This window comes from Merops nubicus, unplaced genomic scaffold (genome assembly GCF_000691845.1).
Source record: "Merops nubicus isolate BGI_N331 unplaced genomic scaffold, ASM69184v1 scaffold15732, whole genome shotgun sequence".
In the NCBI taxonomy this organism is placed as follows: Eukaryota; Metazoa; Chordata; class Aves; order Coraciiformes; family Meropidae; genus Merops; species Merops nubicus.
Genome location: NW_008591736.1, coordinates 3,653 through 25,358, shown reverse-complemented (window position 1 = coordinate 25,358; position 21,706 = coordinate 3,653). Strand labels below are relative to the sequence as shown.

At 38.7% G+C, this 21,706-nt stretch overlaps 1 protein-coding gene across 2 annotated transcripts in view; it reads right to left on the bottom strand.

Moving 5' to 3' along the window:
- Positions 1–2,962: 2,962 nt before the first annotated feature.
- Positions 2,963–21,706, bottom strand: part of ZFAND4 (zinc finger, AN1-type domain 4) — a 21,855-nt gene continuing 3,111 nt past the window's right edge. Inside the window, exons 2-12 of one of the 2 annotated variants that reach the window (XM_008950372.1) lie at positions 15,794–15,869; positions 15,634–15,701; positions 15,009–15,195; positions 14,715–14,716; positions 11,430–11,453; positions 10,823–11,001; positions 8,686–9,867; positions 7,996–8,054; positions 6,813–6,820; positions 5,558–5,666; positions 3,361–3,496 (exon numbers count right to left, since the gene is read on the bottom strand). In XM_008950372.1, the coding sequence (XP_008948620.1) occupies positions 3,361–3,496; positions 5,558–5,666; positions 6,813–6,820; positions 7,996–8,054; positions 8,686–9,867; positions 10,823–11,001; positions 11,430–11,453; positions 14,715–14,716; positions 15,009–15,195; positions 15,634–15,701; positions 15,794–15,869 (2,030 nt within the window). Of the gene's footprint in view, positions 3,497–5,557; positions 5,676–6,812; positions 6,821–7,995; positions 8,055–8,685; positions 9,868–10,822; positions 11,002–11,429; positions 11,454–14,714; positions 14,717–15,008; positions 15,196–15,633; positions 15,702–15,793; positions 15,870–21,706 lie in introns of both variants that reach the window. The other variant, XM_008950373.1, reaches the window with a different exon arrangement.

Genomic DNA, 21,706 nt, shown 5'->3' with positions numbered 1-21,706 from the left:
TGAACACACCTGCTTCACTAGAAAAAGCCAAAGTTCATCTTTCTATTCTTCTGGGGTTTTAGGTGCTGACCTTTAAACAGGACAGCAACTACAGGAGGGAAATAGCAGTTTTCATTGTTTTCCACCCAACACTCCAACCATTAGAAACATTGCAGAGCTACCCTAAACTAAAATCAGGGAACTACAGTAACCAGAAGCAGCACAGGCTCACATAATTGTACCACAGCTTCACATGGCTTTCTTAGTTACATGAATGTCCTCGTGTGAGCAACCATGGTTCAGTGCTAATATAGACACCAGAGAAAATGTCAAACATATTTCAAGATGAACCTGATTTACATAAAAATTGTGAAAACGTGACCCAATAAAAGCCACAGGCGGAAACAACTCCTTACAGGCAGAAGCAACTCCAAACCCACGACTTAAACTGAGAAGACAGTGCCCCATTATGAAAGTGGGAAGTACTCGAAAAGAAACCAAAGTACCTAAATTCATGATATGTAAAAAAGCTAGAAAGACACTGTTTTTGTCATATAAAGCATAAACAATTCTAGCCTTGTCTACAGCTGAAGATTGTTAGCAGAAGGCACCAGTGCAAGTACATCCCTGAGGACTGCAAACTGAATAGTGATGGGATTTGTGAACGGATTTTTATCACCATGGTCTTCTGGGTTTCAGAGAAAATAAATGTTTCATTCAAGATCCAAAACCATTTCTGACATCTGTGGCACTTATCAATTTGACACAAGAATCTCAGAGGCCATTCCACAAGAGACCAGCCTGGTTATAGCTCACAGGTCCTCAAATATAAAAGAAGCACATAAAAAATATTTGACAGGAAGGTAGAGAAGCACACACCAAAGTCATTGTTAAACTTCCATAATGCAAATACTTTATGATACAATCTAATTACATGAACAAATACACAAAAAGCTAAACATTTGTCTACAGCAGATGCATAGCACCACAGTGCACCAATACTAAGAAAACCAAACCATTTAGGTAAGTTTACACAGTAAACAGTAATTAACCCATAGCACAGTCTAACACAGGATTTGGTAAAACCCGATAGCAAATAAATTAGCAACTAAACCAGTTAATTACAAATGTAGGTGTTATTAAGGCTGTACTACTGAGTGGAAATAAGAGTGCCTGTAACAGTACTGGAGATGAAGAAAACAAAAACCTAGAAGTGTTCTGCACAAGAAATGTCTGTATTGGGTACAAGCAAAATGGGGTACAAGCAAAATGATGTATAATAAAAACTTTGAGAAGTAACACATGTGGAAATTAGATTATGACTACATTTACACTTCCTGGAAAGTATTGTCATGCACTTCATTATGCATATATAGAAAGGGAGAGTCACAGCTGAGATCTGACTTGGAGACTTCCTGCCACATATCTCAGTTACGTGGTCTTACTAAAATTTTATTATGGCCATTCTAACACACTGCAAAATAATTTCCTGACAATTATGTGAAATCAGATTAAATGATGATAGCAAATATTATTTGACTTCTGCTTCTTACCTAATCTCTATTCCACCTACAAAAAGACCAATTCATGTTAAGAAAGCTACTGAGCTGCAAATAAATAACTGTTGGGAAAACACTAGTACATTTGCTCTGCTCCTTATTCTTTTCTTTTGGCATTAAATATTGTCCCACAGTGGAGATGAACTAAGAACTACAGGGATATATCACTGCTCAGTAACACCATGTTCTTTACACTAGATGCAACTTTGTCCAGTAAAAATAAGCCTAGGAGTCATACACCCACATAGAACTATCTTCTTACCTTATCACTGCCTGGAAGAAAGATTTTGAAAAATCTTTTTTTCCCCGAGGTCAACCTTCTCTGAAAAACTCCAGGAGGTTTAAGAAGTTGCAGGTAGACTACATGAAGTAGGTCTCCTCTAAGGATGAGAAGTTCTCAAGTTACTTCTCTCTCCTTCAATGATCTTTTTTTTTTGCTCAACTTTTGATTGCCATGCTCAGTAGCTGCTACTGTTTGACTGAAACACAGCATAGATCATTTTAATACCACAACCAACTAAGTAGTTGAGGACTCTGGCAAGAAAGGACCATGACATTCAGTTGTCTAGATGCAAGGTGAAGGGCTTTCTTTTGTTTCGGTGGTTTGCTGTAGATTTTTTATTAATCTGTTTATACTAGAACACATGAAGCATTAAGGGAATGAAAGAGGAAAGGCTTTCAGTAGGTATATTCTTCCAACATCACTTTCTGCAGTAGCTCGTTAGAGCTGCATGCTCATGAGAGGTGTCTCATGCAATTGCTGAACCACCTTTGTACTGGATCAGCTGGAGGGGAGAAAGGCTGCAGGTTAATACATGCCACTTGGTGAACACCCATTTTGCCTTTGCTCATAGATCTGTAAGACTTCAGGAGGTTTACTGAAAGCACAGTGTTGGTCACACTAATCGTAATGAAGTCAGTGGGAATTTTCCAGTATTAGCCAGGACTTCTTGGGTGGGAAGGGGGGAGAAAGGAGTCCCACCCAACTTTTAATTTAGGAGCATGCTGTAAGACAGGAAACATTGTGTGCATTTATAACAGCATAAACCAGAATAAAATTTAAGATTTATTAGAATTTCTCCCAGTAACAGCATTCAACATCTTAACAAACCAAGAAGTCTTAAAAAAATCTAGGGTTACAAAAAAGTTAAAATAAGTTGTTCCTTATATTTAATGACAACAAAGGGGGGATCTATTTAAAAACAAAAATATAAACAGTATTATTTTAAGAAAATGTGATAAACATCATTTGTAATTTTCAGAAAGGATACACAGTGCATGAATATCAATCTGAACAGAATCTGAACAGAGGGGCAGAACACACTATCCCCTTAGGAAAAAAAAAAATCTCAAAATAGACTGTTTGAAGAAACAGCAGGGAGGAGTATCTTTGTAGTGAAATAACTTAGGACATAGCACGCCATGGACAAAAAAAACGCAAGACACTACATGACATCCTCATTATAACAACCCCTCAAGTCTGCTTATACAGTAAATAAAGTTAGTAAAGTGCATCTTTTAAAGACTTGTCTAGTGAAATAGCTTTTCCAAATATAAAACACAACACAAGACGTGCAGTAACAGTTAATTCATAGTGTAAGTTTTTAAAAATTAATATTTAACTTTCCATTCACTAAAGAAGAAAAGTTTTAACAGCAGTAGTGCTCACACTGTTCTTCGATAGGATGCATCCTCATGTGCTTTTGTTACTTGGCAAATCTTTAAATATGGAGCATGGCAAAATTATGCAGTTTAAGCAAGAGCTTCTCTCAGTGTAATACAATTCTTCAATGGCAGAACAGCCACATGCAGCAGAACCACATTAGATTTTGGGAAGCTTTGGTGCACTGACGACGGGATTGGTCTCCTGCAAATACCTTCGCCCTGCACTCTTATAGTCGTAGGTGCAGGCGTGAGTCTCTGCATAGCGGTGCGTTGCACAGAAGTTGTTTCCACATCTGAAGAGTCAAGAATATTAGAAGTTACAAGCTTTTAGAAGCTTTTAACTCTCTGACATCCTAGAAGCCCTTTGGCTTAAATCACCTTGTTTATTTAACATAACTGCTTGGACTCCAGTCATCCTTAACTGATTACATTAACTGGCAAAGTAATAAAAATGACACTTTTCTAACCAAATGTTGCAGTTTTGACCCAACAGTCTCTTCATCTGGGAAGTTAAGCAAGATCAGTATTCCTGGAACCAGCTAGCAACGATTAAACACACTTAAAAATTAAGAATTATGGGCTTTGACTTATTTAATTTCTTTTTAAAGACCTCACACAACATCAGTTGGTAAAATTCAGAGGGCAAAACCGCAGAACTAAAATAATGGCAACAGGTGAAATCCAGATAATGCATTTCAATTAAGAAACACCAACCACTAAATACCACCAAACCAGACGTTTAGTTGAGCTCAACTTCTGTCTGTCATAAACTCCAATTAGTCATTTGAGATTAAATAAATACAGACTTAGCAGTAAAAACCATCAAGCGACAGGGAACATGATTTCTTATACGACTGGATGAGTGTGCATCTTTCCAATCACAGCTGCAATCTGAGTTGTGGTTATAATTTTTCCCTTCAGATTAGAAAACTCAGGAGCCAAGAGTCCTAACAGGAGGAAAGCATGCTCTCTGGACGTTGTGTCTGATCCAGACAAGTGCCTTATGTGGAGATTGACACGGATGTCCTGTTGCCTGATGACTTTATAAAGTTGTTTCTTGATAGTAAAATGACGACATCATTCAAAATCAGAATTCTCTTGAAATGGATTAAGCATTACTTTTCCAAATTATTGTCATACTATTAGACTATAAACCTTTATTTATCTATCTGGGCTCATAATAAACTCTGTTGCTGCTGCTAAGGCTTTGTGTGCCTGGTAATTTGTTTTTCTCTGCTTCTGGTCCTATAACCACCAGTCATCCCATATCACTGTATTCTCTATTTGGTTCATGTTCCATTCTAGTACAGGTTCATATGGTTGTTTCTTTTGAAACTAGAACAAATACTACTGTTCTTGGAGGTAAGCAATTTCCCCCCTTTTTTCATGCTTCAGTTTTAACCTTAAGCAAGCTGCTTAGTTACTTCTAGAAGATCTTGCAGCTATTTCCTAGCAGGAAAGTATGCAGTATCCAAAACTACTTGGAAAAAATAAAAAGCTGAAGAGTCAGTAAGGAGGCAGTTCCTCACCCTGAAACTCTCCAACACAATTCCTCAGTGGCAGAAGTCTTGTTCATTTTGGTTTTTATTGCCACAAGCCAAGATCAGCTTCAAAAGTAGCCCTCTCAGTGCAGCAGTTCCCAGTCTTCACTAGCTCATGGGAAATGATACTGAGAAAAGAATGTCCTGGGGGAAATAATACTATGGGAATCAAGATCAACAAAGAAACCAGGTTGGTGTTTTTCTGTGTCATCTTTTTTTTTTTTTTTTTTAAATGTATTTATTTATTTCCAGAGATCATCAGCAAGTGCCAGGTCTCATGTGTTGTCTGCAACTCATGATTTGTGGGATCAGCATCTTGGCATTCTGCTTTTGAGATGCTCTAGATGTTCAAAGATGACCAAGTTTCACAAGAAACAAAATACACATAAAATCAAGAAGCTGTCAAATACAAGTTTGTGCAAACTCACAAACTTTACAGATATGTTGCAATAGGGCCAAATCTAAGGGAGATTCTCTGAAAAATGTAACAAAATAATTTTTTTCCTCAAGTTGTTAACCATATAATTATTGTTGAGAAAGCTTGCAGTGCAGATCTGTAGCAAGCTCCCCCACACCAGTATATGGTACCTTGCACTTCTTGATTTTCCCTGGCGAATATACATCTCAACAGCAGAACAGCTACAAACATTCTTGAATTTTCATTCCTGGAGTTTTGCTGAGCTGAGAATTGCAACTTCTTTGAAGGTTGTCTTTTGATTTTCTACACTTAAAAAATACCATGCAGCATAGGAAAACTTTTTGAATTACCCAGCTATCCATTTTAAACAACAGCTGGTTATACGTTCAGCCTACCTGCATTCATAGCTGGTTGCTAATCCCGTTTTCTTGCCACAAAGAAAGCAATGCTTTGTAATTTTCTTTTTCACTTGAATTGAGCCATTCACAGGTGGAAGATGGGTTGCTTCACCTGCTTTCAGAGGCAGAAAGACAGGAAAAAAAAAAAAAAAAATTATTTATTCCTGATCACAAGCTAGTTAAATGTTATCTTTTGAAACCCGGATAGATTTTGCATTTCTTAGGATACTTCAGGTGGGAACTCCAAAGCCTAAATACAGTGGAGAAAAAAAAAAAAGCCAAAACAGAAAACACACCTCCAACTTATGAACACCTTTGGAACAGGCAGCACAACCAGGGACTTACATTTGTAACACCTGTTAAAAGTTGACAAAAAGTTACAGATGAAATCAAGAAGCAACTCTCCTAATGGGTCTTGCGCCAAGCGTAAAATGAAAACACAATGTTTGCAGTGTTCTCCCAACCACATCTTTCCAAACAATCAACTGGGCATTCAAGTACCTAGCATCTAGTGTATTCAGTACCTAATAAGTTTATCAAATAGATACCACAACATTTTAAAATCTTGCTGGTACTCCATAGTTGCAAGAAAAATACATTATTAGATTTTAGGCTTCTATTTAGCTATGGTTTCATACGGCAATTTGTGGGTGTTTGCAAAATTTCTGTACTTAAATTTTTATTTTTCTTCAATGTTTTGCCCTGCAGTTCTTGGCTGTTGCTTTATTAACGGGAGAGCACATAAAGAAAAGGCACCTGCCTTCCCTCTGTAGAAGCAAGCTCTTTGCCCACAACTTGCTTATGCATATTTACCATATGCCATGACAGTGAAAGTGAGCAACGCATCCTCTCAAACATTCTTTCAGTGCTTCTACCATTACATCGTCAGGATCCTCCCAAAAAGTGACCTCCTGAGTTCAGAAGTATTTTCTGTACAATGTGTCTTTAATCCCAACAGTCGTTTCCCAGCTGCAGTACAGCAGGCTACCTTCAGCAGTAACACCAGGCAGCCACTACACATTGTGGGCACCACTACCAACCTGTGCTGTCCCACCACTACCCAGCATCAAAACTCCCAGGCAACGCCTCTCCATACCATCGATTTCATCATCTAAAAGCACACCACTTCAGGAGCATCAGCTAGCCTAGTCTGTGAAAAAGACAAGAGCTTGAAGACTGCTCCCCCCGTGGATCACACAGACAAGAAAAACAATACACCAGCCCTAACGTTTATGGTCTCTACTGCAGTTACATGTACAACTGGCCCAAGCACAGATTCAACTTACAACAGACTGTTATCAGCCACCTCTCTCTAAAGAGCCTGCATGGTATGACACCAGCTTTCTCCAGACACATGTCTGAAAGCTTTAGGAACACATACTTTTGTCTGACAAAAGACATCAGAGGAGTGTCTTTGTCACAGTTCTATCCAACATGGCACAGATGACAGTAGGCTTCCCCCTCATGCAGACACAGCTATTAGAGTATCACCAAGGACAAACCTGTTTATTAACTGACTGCCAGTTTAAAGCTGCACCCCTAGTTGTGAAACAAAAGCACAAACCACTATTTTAGCAGCTTTTGCTCCCACATCACAACAATTACATCATTTTTCCAGTTGCAGCTGTTATTTCAAGATCTATCTTCTAGCTCATTCCCAACACCTAGATCTTAAAATCCTGGAATACAGGTCTGCCTCTGTTTTCCTAAGGTCATACAGAAAGAAAAGAAAACCTGCGAAGTGTAAGTCAAAATACATGAAGGAAAAAGTTAATTGTGGTGAGAATCTCTAGCTGACCATGTTAAGCTTTTTAAAAGTACTAATTTGAACAATCCCATTCCCTCCAAAAGAATTAACCACATAATTATATAAAAATTAATATTTAGGCAGGATACATCAGTTTTCAGAAGATGTCAAGCATTAAGCACTGCACAGTTACGAAGACTAGAGTAGAAAGAATGATGCCCACCACATGAGGAAAATCTGCACTGTATCAGTAATCTTCCACATCCATGCCCTTATTGTTTCCTCCCCACTTCAGTGAAGTCCTTTTGCCTCAGTCTGTAGTCCTAAAGACAATGCTACTGATAAATTTGGCTCTGATTTTAGTACACTCAAAACTATTCACAGCACCGACCTTTGCAAAATTCAGAGCAGAAAGTCAAGTTTATGTCTACAGTTGATATGCAGGATTCATTAAGCATTTAAAAAAAAAAAACAACTATGAAATAGTCAGTTCCATATACCTAAGATCTGGATGACATGCATGTGTTAAAAGAATTGATTAAAATATTAAGGCATACCATGCTAGAGAAGTGTAATACCGCAAGGACTTTGAAATATGCCTTACAAAGATAAACTATTCTTGTCCTCTGTAGATGTGAGATAACAAGAAAGACTAAAGAACCATCTTCAATTATTTAAGTCATGTTACTTACCTACTCTTTTCCCTACGGCTGCCATACTTCCATTCATTCCAAGCCCATGTGCAGACTAAAAAAAAACCCAAAACAACAAACAAATAAATAAAAATTTCTGAAAGGAAACTAGCAGATAGAAATTAAATGAAAAGAAGTCTGGTATCAGCTTATTTGACATCAATGACTTAGCAATCAATGTACCTACAAAGAGTACAAGATAACCTCTGTACACAAAATTAAAATTCTGTAATATAAAGCCTTAATCAAAGTTACTATTTAGTAGTCTCCCCATACTTCAGAACACAACAAAATAAAGCACATTAGAGATCTGAAGTTAGGCACATATGCTGCCAGTCACAGGGCAAGCTTTGGAATAAATGACAACTACTGAGCAGCAGGAGAAATCAGATGACACTTCAAACACAGACATTCATAATTCCATCATTACAGTAATCATTTTAGTTGTGAACTGAACAGCCACTTTAATTTTTATGAAAAACTGCTTCCAATACCCATTCACGTAAACAGGCAGTTAAGATACCAACAGGCATTCAGAAAACAGTTTAAGACTACCAGGGATTTAAGTACATCTCCCCCTCCCCATTTACCTTCCCTGAAAGACACAGACACACGAAAGCAGAGTTTTCATAACGCCAGCATCAGAGAAGACAAGAAAACTTCAATTTGGAAGCATCAGTACTTACTAGAATATATTCAGCAGCTTCGTTTGGAGGAGCAGTTTTCCTAAACCTTTCGTCCTGAAAATGCTGCAGGTTTGTAGGTAGTGCAATACCTGAAGTCTGAAACCTGCCTGTCCCACAGGAACTCTGTAAACTTTCCCTGTTTGTGCTTCGGGCCAGCGAAGCCAAAAATCCTAAGTTACTTACAGAACTCACAGGTTCTTTGGATGTCTTGTCAGCCACATCTGTGATGCCCCTAGCCTCTGCTTTAGAAATTACATCAGGTTTTTTGCCAAGTGACTCTACTTTCACACTGTGAAACCTAGTAGTCCTAGAAAAAGAGGAGTCTGCTATGCTACGGACTTCCAATGATCGAAGCATGTTTGGGGAGGCTGCAGACCTCAAGTTACCAGCCTCAAAGCATTTGGGTTGTGCTTGTGGTTTCAGAGAACTGTGACGTGCCACTGGCGCCGAATACCGAAGAGGTGACAAAAGCAGATTTTTCTGAGGACTTAATTCACAGGTACTGAGAAGACCAGCCCCCATTGCTGCAGTGCTCAGCACTTTGCTAATGGGTTTTCTATGCTGCTCTACAACCTTAGATTCTTCATCTCCATCAGACAGTTCAAGTTCTGAGCTCACCTTTCCTGTGTCATATACCTCACCACGCTGTTCAGTGGTGCTTGCTTCTGTTAACAAAGCAAAAGCATCTGTTTCGGGTACAAGTTTTTCTTCTGTTCCATATGGCTCTACACTTGTTAGGTTTGGAAACAACACAGCATCCTCCTCACTTGTTGGGGTCACCTTTCCAGATGCTTTTTCTGAATTTGCAGGCAGAGATGAAACAGGAGTCAGAATACTATTTGTAGGCAGTTTTGCATTTTCCAGTTCCACACGAGATATTTTCGGTGGTAACCTGATGCTACCAACCGACTGAGACCAAGAGGTGTTCTGCCAAGTGTGATCATCTTTAATGAAGTTATTAGTTGTGGATGGCATTGTTCTACCAGCAGTGGCCAAAGTAGCCAATGCTGAAAGTGCATTTTGGGAAGGCTCCAAGTGATATGAATTCCCAGCAGGAGGTAGGCAGGACTGTCCAATATGTGGGAGCACTCTTAAAAACCGGTGACGAGCAGCAGCCACTGAGCCACTAGATGGTCGCGGGGCCACAGGAGGACGAGCCTTCACCTTGACTGTTTTCTTAGGCTATTGAAAAAACCAAAACCACAAACCAGATACAATAACAATTAGTATCTGAATTACAGTTGCATTCAAAGACCTGAGATCGTATTCCCAGGAATTCAGACCGTGTAAAACCAGAAAGGACCAAAGCACTCTTTGTACTCCATCTATTACTAGCCATCAAGAATTCACCCTAACATCTGAATAATACCATCAAATAGTCAGAAAAGGCTTTTTAGAAAATAGGCCCTTTGTACTCCATCTATTACTAGCCATCAAGAATTCACCCTAACATCTGAATAATACCATCAAATACTATAGTCAGAAAAGGCTTTTTAGTAAATAGGCCACGTGTCAGAGGAACAGAAAAGGGAAGACAGAAAGCCACCAAAATTTATAAAGAAGAGCTAAGGGTTTCATAGATGAACAATTAAAGTAAAACGTTGTCATTCTACATCTAGGTAACTTAGATATGAACATCAACATGATGTTTTTTCTTCTAGGTAATTTCATTCTCAAAATTTAACTTCATAGGCTTTTCAGTTACAATATTTCTAATGAAGTTTTGTTTGAGAGAACACCATTTTTTACCAGAGCAGTACTGTAATACAATGTTAATAAACAAACAAAAAAACCCCAAACAACACCACCACCACCCACAAAAAAAAACCAAAACAAAACACCCAAATACAATCAAAATAAAACCAAAACCCCACATTCCAATAAAGCTGCCAATGTAAATGAATCCAGGACCAGCAGTGAATTCTTTGAGTGTGGACAGGTAGCCAGGTCCAAGTAAAGCCAGTGCCCCACAGCAGAATATTTATGCAGTAGCATTTATTTACACAGCTAAGAAATAATCTACCCTTGATCATTCCAATTCCCAAGATGGCAAAGTATCTGACCTGCTTTTCAGAAAAGCCCACACTAGGCAAATGCAAGCAATTTTACAATAGAAAAACTGAAATCACAACTTCACCTTTTTACTCAGATTCATGTTCTCCATCTTTGCTTTGAGCAGTTTCATTTTATTCATAGTAATTGAATTCTCAATAATTTGTTGGCCAGAAGGCGATGCCTCTGTCTCATCTTCATCATCAGCATATAAATTATAAACTGAGCCACCACTGGAAAGAAACAAAAGTTTGTGTTCACCTTCTAAGCAAGTAATTTGTTTTCAATGTAGAGTATTCTCACAACTAGAAAGTCATATCCGCAGCTGATCTGTTGACAAAGCATTATGTGAAACTGTATGCAAAGACATTTCAAATCCATTTATTTTAGCACATAAGCATTCCTTATAAGATGCTCACACAAAGTGATGATGCTGAAATCAGAACACAGCCACGCTCCTGGGAAGCTGTTATACCATATACAGTTGGTTCACACTCACTATATTTCCCCCACAGAGGGCATATCCAGTTCCACAAATGTCTCCTGAAGACATGGCCAAAGCTGTTAACTGTGTGACTCGGACAACAAGCTGATCAGTTTTCCAATTAACCAGACACTGGCATGGAAGGAAAGTCCAACTTTCTATCCATCCTGAGGGGTGTTCTCACCATAAATGGGAATGGAGGGGTCACCCATGTGGATGTGATATTCTATTTCTCCTTTTCAAAATAAAAAAAAAAAAAGAAGGATCAGTTTAGGTTTCCAGAGTCACACATTTGGAAAAAAATAAAACAGATTAGAATTGCTAATCCCAAAACAAAATATTTAACACGGCAGTCACTGGAAATTCATAGTATTGCATTGCCTTTTTCCATTCTGCATTCTAACAAAACACAAAAACCTCCATGTTTCTAAGTATCTGACATGTTTTTCCTATGAAGCGGCGAGGCACCAAACACTAATACACAGCTGACATTTCACAGTGAAATGAAAAAAAAACCCATTAGGAGCATCCAACTTGTTACAAACTGGTACATTTTCAGCACTGTATATAGTACATTTTAAAGAGTGTTTTAGTTCTTCCCTTACACTGTCAGCACCTAGAAATCATGACAACTGGGCCATTCCCTTGTGTTCATACCAATGTCTTAGTAGGTTTCATTAAAGTTTCTAAAGAAAGAGACCAAGGAAGAATTAAAGGTCATGAAAATGTACCAAAACTAAAAATAAATCTCACTAATTAGAGCTGGCATCTTACCTGATTCTTGGAAATATTCTGCTGCCCTTAGTCAAGAGTCAGTGTTTTTGCACTGACTCTCCAAATATATTTCCTAAAAATGTAGCAAAATTCCACAGGCAGTGCAGCTGGGAGACAGAACATTAAGAGCACGACGGCGGCAAATTCAAAGCAAGAGTCAGTAAAACATTCTGGTCATTCCTTTCCAAAAACTGAAAAGCTCCATATTGGGATAGTCAGCATATTACGTACATCTCCTGGTAAAGATTCAGCACCAAAGAATCATTTCAGCATTTTAACTCTGCCAAGACTTAAGTCACCAAATCAAAAGAATTCTTTGAACTTCCCTTCCTTCAAGGTAAAGACAGAAAAGACATGCCTCACATGTTTCATTGGGTGGGGGGTTTTTTTTTTGTTTGTTTGTTTGGTTGCTTTTTTTTATATGCAAAATGAACTGTTAAACTTTTTCTTGCATTTTCTAGCTAAATAGGAGCCCAAACTACTAAAATAACAAAACAAATCAGTAGTAACAAAAGGATTTTTTCTCTTTAATGTGACTGTAAAACTATAAAAGTTGGACAGGGAGCTTTGTGATACTTTTAGCCCATTTTCTATGAGTACATTTCAAATTTACTCTGTCCATAGGTGTCAACACACTTGAGATCTTGCTTGTAAAATGGGTGCCTCAAAAACAATCAGCAGCTTGCTCAAACTCTTAACATCAGTGCTTGCCAGTCCTCTACCACAACTTCAGCAATTTTCTTTTAATCTAGAGACAATTTTCAGTGCATTTACAATCTGTCAAGTTTTAATTTTTCTGCTATTTTGTTAATGGTTATCTGGAGAACTATAAAACAAAACCCAAACTAATGTCTGATTTCTAAGTTACAGTCACTAAATTCTGCTCCACACTAAACAGTGTAAGAAAAGCTTATAAACAAGCACCTGGGAATGCTCAGTCACCAGTATGCCCACCCATATAAACCCATTTAACTGTCAGCGTGGAAAACACCAGTATTCAGAGTGATTCACAGCCTTCCTCTGTAAAGATCAAATGAATGATTCATTTCCATTCCCACCTCCCTTTGCTGATTTTTGTGTTTCCCACAATGTCTGATGCAGCCATAAAAACAAATTCAAAAAATTCAGATTTCTCTCCCCCTTCCCCAGATTACTGTCTGCCTTAGAAGAAAAGCTAATAAAAAGACTGTCATAGAATACGCAGAGGAAGAAAAACAACTCAAGCTGAATGTTTTCAACTCAGGTGGCTTTCAACCTAACTGCATCAACTGACTAGTGACAGCATGTTTCTTAAGCATAATGTATTTGACTTTTCTATATGCTGTTGTGCTTTGAAAGGCTTACCAAGATGCCTTGCAAGAGCCAAGAAAGTGTGGTTTATTCCTCCGTTTGCCTACATTTAGCCAATATCAAGTAAATGACTATTTAACCTACTCACTAGGATTACCTAACTGAAAAGTAATAGCTTCAGACAATTGTCCATGCTAGATTTAAATGGGGTGGGGAGAAACAATCGTCACACCCACACAAGAATTTTTGCACATTTTAGACAAGTACCAAGGAGATTATTATAGAAAAAAAAATTCATGCTCAAGCTCCTTCTGACAACTCCCTGCACCAACTCACAGTATAGCATCCACAGTCTCTTGGATCAATTTGGATGTTCTTTGCAAAAGTGAACAAATCTGGAAATAAGCAGGGTATCCATGAGAACAGGAATTACACCTGTCTGCTCCTCTTTCCAGAACTCTATCTAGCCCAACGCAGCAGCAAAGATCTCAGCTCTTTACCTATCCCATATACATATACAGTACCCTATGTGGCTATATACTGAAAAAGAGTGCAGAAGGGGCAAAAGATAAAGTCACAGATCTAAACTATGTTTATCTGTCTTGTTCTTTCCCCCAGTAATTGTGTATCAACACTAGCTCTCACTACTCTGTGTAATGATGTGGGAATTCAACCTTTATACTTCATTCACACTGTAGTTTAAGTACATCTTACAAAGGTTTATAGAAGTAATATCACTCTGAATACATCGAATCACATTGAATATAAATCCTGTCCAAATTTCTTGCTTCCGTTTTGCTAACAGGAACAAGAACTGTTACTTAGAACAGTGCAAGCCTTGGAGAGAATGCAGCTAGTCCCCAGAGCAGGGACTCCCTTCTTTACAGTTCTTCAGGGGATTAAAATAACTACTCAAAAGCTGCAGAATAAAGACAATCTAATAATTTTAACAGACATTATCCATTTTGATAGCTTTAAGAAAGAGACTACTAATCTATTTACTGCAATGTAGTAGCTTAAGTGACTTTCTTGCTTTTGTGATAACAGTACTTGAATTCTGTGACAGTGACCAAGACAAGTTTGGTACCTGAACAGTAGCTAATCTGAGGCCTAATTATGTCCAAAGGCTATCTCCACTGGTAATGATATCAGCATATTAAAGTAACCACAAACAAAAAAACAAACCTCAAAACGCCACCCCACCCCCAATAAAATAAAAAATCCCAACAGCCCTCCCGCCCCCAGTTTCCCTGAAGCTTCAGACAAACCCTCTCAGGATTTTGCACTGCCAATCTGCTACCTTCCTGACTAATCATTTGGTCAAAACCTTTATGCCATGCAGAGAGAAATGCTTATAAAACTAAACAAGTGCCTTAAGACAGAAGAGAAAGTACCTTAAAGTTTTTAATATCTTTATTGCCAAATTGACTCCTTGTGAAGCATTCTGTTTCAGAAAGGGCTAGAACAGTGAGACCTGCCTTAAGCACAAGGTCAGTTTTATCTCACACTATTGACACACAGTCATAGCTTACAATTAGCACAATCACTGACCACTATGTTGTTAGGCCACCCAATTACAACATTTACTAGGCATCTGGGCACAATTCTTGCAGTATTCCAGCTATTTTCCAGATATTCTTTTGATAAAAGTCAACAAATAAAGCTGAAAATCATACAGCATCCACTTTTCAAAGAATAAAGTTGGTTTTAATCTTTATATTACCTCAAAGATTCAGACAATGGTGTTAAAGTGCCGTCTCCCCGGTCTACTACACGGAAGAAATTCAACTGATCTCCTTCTCGATACACTAAGAAGGTGACTTGTTTGTTGGGTGGCCCTTTCTCCCAGACCTCATCTCTAGTGGGATCCATGTACTCAGCCATTTCCCTGATAGGGTCTTCCACAGGAACTACAGTGAAGGAAAAAAAAAAAGAATAAAACCAAACTAGTACTAGTGTTGTTTTGATCACCTTTGAGAGCTCAACTCAGTTTACAATGGGAATTCCCAACACTGAAGATATAGATACCAACTAGATTTTAAAAACTATTTGTATAATGACATTACAGTATCATTTTTTTTTTTGTGAAAAACTGCTTATTTTAAGGCTTGACGATTCTATACATACAAAGATATTTGCTAAATTTAGGGTAAATGAAATTTAAAGGATTGTGCACTTGGTGCCCCAAGGAAGAAAGGATAATACAAACAGTGGGACTTTTTTCCAAGTACTTTTCCAATTAATTTGGAACTGAGGTCTGCTTGTCTGAAATGCTTAACTAAGAGAAGCTGTTTACAGTTATAAGATGTTGCTTGAAACTCACCATGTTTAACAGAGTTAATACTTACCTCTTCTAGTGTTAATAGGTCCACCTCGCATAGCCAGAACTAACTTCAGAGTGCAGCCTTCTGAAATGCTGTAAATGATAAACACATTGCTGTAGCATTGTCTACTGCTTATACCAACAGTAACTTATAAATGTTAATTGCAATTTTATTCTGTACTTACTTATAATCATTCAAACAATAGTCATCCTTCAGTTCCATATTATTCCAAATTAAGTGCTGCTGAGAGACAGGAATACCTAAACAAAACAAACAAGATTGTTAAAACTGCAGCTTGGTGGGAGGGCTTCCAGGAATTTTGATTTTTGAAGTATGTGGGGGTAACAGAGAAAAGACAAAGTGGATCACAGGGGAAAGAATAGAGGATGCAGGACAAGGACAGCACTTGAGCAGCCTTCATTCATGGTATTTAATCTCCCAAATAGTTATTAAGAGCAAAGTTAAGATTTTCAACAGACTCATGCTCACATGGTTTTCAATCTTTTGGCTTAACAAGAGGTCTGTAGAAGTATTCAGTTACTTCAGGCTTACTGAATGTTTGATCTTTTCCAGTGAACACCTAAGGTCTTTTTTCCCCCCTGTTATCTGCACCTCAAATCTTTGTCTACTGACAGGAAAAACAAGATAATACTTCTTAACTACAGAACTGCTGAATAATTTAATCACAGACTGGTAATTCTGTGTTACAGTAAATACAAGGTTGCATTTGGGAACTGGTGGCAGCTCTGTTACAGTGGTGACAACTGTAAATTTTTATCACCACTTGGTTTGGAACCTGAAAGTTCACATGTACAATACAGTACCAGAACAGCTCGTCAAACTTCGCAAAACAAATGCAAAACAAATGCTTATTTTGTTGTGGGCATTGTTCTAGGCCATCAGAACATTTTATTACTTGTATCCAGTAATACTCATTTACAGCTCAAGTTGGAGGACCCATTAGCTATTTTTTGTTAAAAGAAAGTAAGCAAACTGAATATGAACCAGCAATTTTACGTTCCAGAAAGACTCTCATGTCCCAGGCTACATAAAGAGAAGCGTGACCAGCAGCACATTTTGGGAGGTGAGAACATTTTCTTACTTGTATCCAGTAATACTCATTTACAGCTCAAGTTGGAGGACCCATTTGGCTATTTTTTGTTAAAAGAAAGTAAGCAAACTGAATATGAACCAGCAATGCACACTTACATTCCAGAAAGACTCATGTCCCAGGCTGCATAAAGAGAAGCGTGACCAGCAGCACATTTTGGGAGGTGACTCTGCCCCTCTGCTCTGCTCTGGTGAGACCCCACCTGGGGTGCTGCATTCAGCTGGGGAGCCCCTGGCATAAGAACGACATGGACCTGCCCAAATGGGTCCAGAGGACTACAACAAAGGTCATCAGGGGGCTGGAACATCTCTCCTATAAGGACGGGCTGAGAGAGTTGGGGTTGTCCAGCCTGGAGAAAAGGGGCCAAGAGGAAAAGGAAGGGTGGAGGGCAGGGGATAGGCACACACAACACACTCTTTACCAGGACTTGTAGTTATAGGTAATGGCTTTAAACAGAAAGAGCATAGATTTAGATTAGCTATAAGGAAGAAATTTTTTACCATGAGGATGATGAGGCAATGGAACACGTTGCCCAGAGAAGTTTTGGATGCTCCCTCCCTGGAACTGTTCAAGGCCAGGCTGGATGGGGCTTCAAGTAACCTGGTCTAGTGGAAGGTGTCCCTGCCCAAGGCAGAGGGTTTGGATATTTCAACCCCCAGTCCCCTTCCAACCCATACCATTCTGTGATGATAATAAAGATAATAATAATCATAGGATGGTACAACCTGAAGTCTTCACATATTTTTACTACAATGCTGCCACTTTCCCAATTTTGGCTAGAATACAAACCAGGACAGTTATGAAAGGATGAGATGTCAGATCATTAAAAAAAAAAAAATAAAAAAATGAAGGCTAATAGGAAGATGGATAGCTGTCTTTTTTGCCTTTAGGAAAAAATACTCTTTCCTTTCAGCATCAAAAAGTAGTACTGTTTGTTGGTCAATTTGTCTAGTGAAATTCACATAATTAAGATCTCACTGTGCATTTATGACAAATTGTAATGAAAATTAAAATCTACAGAGATCAAGAATTACTTCTTTTTGAAAAAGGTCTAACCACTACTCCTCAGACAAAGAAGCAAAAGCTACACTTTACAAAAGGCTGCATGAAAATAACCTTATATTTTTATTCATTGTATGTTCAGATACTTAAGAGGAGATGCAAGTAGCAGTGCTATACAGTAAGACTGCCTGAATTACATCTGGCAAGAGAAGGACACCAGGTGGTGTATCCTCTGAACTCCACAAGAAATTTATGAGGTGAGTATGTTCATACAGTAGACTAACATAATTGTTACTACACTGCCAGCTTTTTAATAACTGGTTATTGGTTGTTTCAAGTCTGCAGCATAAGAAAAGCAAGAACAACCCAGCAACAGCCAGCAAGCCTACAAAGTTCTCTTCTGTGTTGTGTTGCAGTATTCTGATTGCAGTCCTCACTGTCTGCATGTGTTATGGCTTCAGCAGCCTCGGAGAGCAATTTCCAATCACTAATAAACAGAGAGAGTATTTGTTAAAAAGGCTGGCTTGCAACTGGTACTACTGCAGTGAAGCATATTTTTGTTCATTTAACAATGGCAAGGTATTTCTGATTAAATGAACACGTGGAAAGACTAGACTATGCTATAATGGGGAACAGACAAGTCTTTACTACTGATTCCTCTTATTCTGCACTCTAATAATTCAGTATTTATACACAGAGGAATCAGTATGCACTTTACAGATTCAGGTGCAGGAAAACAGGCATCTGCTGTCCCTTTTCTGGAGTAAAGTAAGGCTTTCTTGAGCAGACATTTGCATATGGGATCAGCCTGTGACACTTAACAAAAGAGAATGGTGAGACACCCACCCACTATCCCCTCTCCCTAAGCACCACGTGACTGTATCACTGGCCTGCTCTACATTGGTACCGAGGAGAGAGGAAAGTAGGGCAACAAACCAAATCTCAATGCTCCAATGGAAGTGGGCTAGCCAGGTGATGCTACAGGAGGACAGAAGAGCCTGCAGACTGTCTACTGAAATGGCTGCAGATGTGCTAACAACTTAACCTACTTAAGACAGGGGGAGGAGAGAAGTAGGTACTCTTATCCTGTCTCTGAATCAGCATATCAGGTATACCCTTAAGCTTCACTCCCTTCCTCTTCTTTCTGACATGCCAAGTAGGCTCACCAGAGAAACCGATGAGGTCAAGTCTGACTCAGAAAAAACACCCTGTAAATTTCAGAACAAACTTCATTTCACTCTGTGGGAAGGAAGTCACTATGTTTAAAAACACACACATTTCCAAGTCAAAGTTCAAACAGTGTATTTACCTTTCATCCAATGTTGAAACTGCTGTAGAATTTAACAATTAGTTTTTGTTTTTGCTTACAGAGAGGCTAGGCTGACAGGTTTATTTCTCCCCACAAACTACCTACGCTAGGGAAGAGGTGCAAAGGTTCACAACTTAGAACAGCAGGACTGTTTTCACAATGGTCAACCGCCCCCAGCTGTCATTTGCATGATATTAAAATGCATTAGTGCAAACGGTGGTCAGAACTGAGCTACTTTATCCGAGGGACTGACAAAGAGAAGGCTGTAACAGCCAGTCACCAGCAACTGAGCACAGGCACACCAAATTTCCCAACCAAGGTGACCACCTTCACACCTTCCAGGTGCTGCTTTAGCCATCTCATCTGGGCACAGGCCTGCATCTGCAGGAATCTTTTCCCAGCTCCAACAAGGCATAAGCCTTAAAAAGCTTTAAGTCTCTTACCAGCACAGTAAACAGGAAAATGACAAAGCAAACAGAAGACTAAAGGAAAAGTAGTAGACAGAAGAAAAGAAATATTGGCTCTGTTAAAAACTCATTACATTTGTTCAATCCACTTACTCCAGTCCTGACAGAAGCATAGCTATTTTCTTTAACACAAGTAGTAATAAATATCATCACGACATACTCTGACTTCACAGAATACTGAAAGAAATTGCAACATCCAGAAGATGCCTGCTTGGTATCCATCTAGTTCCTTTCACTTAAGGTAAAGCTCCTGTGCACAGGCAGCATAATGATGACAGCAAAAAGACCAAAGAAAAATAACATTTCTCATGACGAATTGAAAACACACAGTTACAACAGAACTGTTGTTGCAGCTGTCATTCCTTGCTGAATGCCAAATTAAGATGTATTCTAATAGCTGGTTCTACTTTTCCCCTTTACAACAATAGAAGAACAAGAGAATACCTAAATTTTCATCTAAAAAGGTGTATGTTTCCACATACACAGATCATAAAATTCAGTTGCAAGCTGAGGGTCAAGCAAGAGGTTTTTTTCTTATTTTAAAGGTAGCTATGTAAATGTTTCCCTTAATTTGTGTTCTACAGTATGGAGTGTTAACTCCTGCAAGTTGATGATGATAACAATAATAGTACCACCAACACCAAATCCCAACTGCCACCTCCTCTCTTGAGACTCAGTCCTATCTTACTGAACAAACATGTTTACATGTGTTATCTATGGTTCCTTAACAGATGAAAGAATTAATCATCACTAGGAATATACTATCTGAATGCTCCTTCTATAAAAACATAATAACTGACATTTCTGAATGAAAGGCACTAAACTTTGTCCAGCCTAGCAGCTACAAAGACTTGTGCAGTGGAGGACAAAAGAAGGTATCTCAGTTAAAAAAAAAAGTTATTTCCTATTTCAATGAAATGCTGCTCTTTTTAAGTACTATTCATGCGTTAAAGGTCAATCTTTCATGTCAACCTGAAACTCAGGTACCATCCTGTCCATCAACACATTATCCTGCTTTCAAACACAAAAAACAAGTAAAACCAATGGAGTCAGTAGTGCTCCTGGGTGTGTAATCTAGCTTTTATGCCACCAGTAGAGCCAAAGGGAGGTATTTCTTCTCCAGTGTACCACTTTTAAAGGCTCTCAGTGAATCTGAGACTAGGAGCGATTTACTCTAGGTGGCTCCAGAGTCAACATTACAACAAATCTAAATTTTTGGATACCAAATGCTTATTTCACATGAAATATATTTGAGGACAACTGCCTGGATCTGATCCAAACACACATCAGATCTGCTCTAACAAGTAGACTTGCACCACAATTTCAGATGCATTAGAACCTGTTAATAAATTTTTACCCATGTTCTTCACTGACTAAAACCAACTAGAAAAACAGAAAGCTAGAGATCTGGAGCTCTTAGTAAGGTACCCATGTCTACTACAGCTGTCTAAACAAACCTTTTCCACATGAAATCATTAAACAGGCACCAAGGATGACAAAGTATCAGAAGTATACAAAATTCCCAAAATGCCATTCATATTATCCTTTCTTATTACAGTGCATACAGTCTACAGCTATTAATATTCAAGTTGTTGACAAAGATCAGTTTGTCTCGACTTAGTTTTATTATTAGCCTCTTAAATTTAGAGGCATTGGTGGCATTTGAACAAATTTGTTAACTTCTGACACATTTCTAGATTTTGTTCTTGGAGATCTCAGGTCTTGGATGGTTTTCCCAAAACTCGTGGTGTTGTAGGCTTACAAACCATCACCCTCAACACCTAAACGAGTCCAAGGAGATAATACACACACTAGGGACCCTGTATGCTTCCCAGCAGTGTAGGAGGTATTCTCCAGCCATAGGTGCAACTTAAAGGTTCACACCCCATGAAAGTTGACACAATGCAATAATAAAAAGTGGAAAACAGCAGCAGAGACAGGAACAGATGTAAGCTGTTTACAGAAAAATTACTTTAGGATTTTTGTCTCACCTGAGGGACTCATTGCTTGAACTTGTGCACTGTAATAGGAACTGTGTCACTGTCAGGTCTGGCTGAGCTGCTTTTCCCACAGCAGCCCTCATGGTGTGGTGCTTTTGTGTTGAGATTGGAAGGGTGTTGGTAACACCCATGTTGGGACTGCCACTGAGCAGTCACACAGCATCACGGCTCCTTCTAACATTCCCCCTCAGTGGGACTGGGGGGGGGG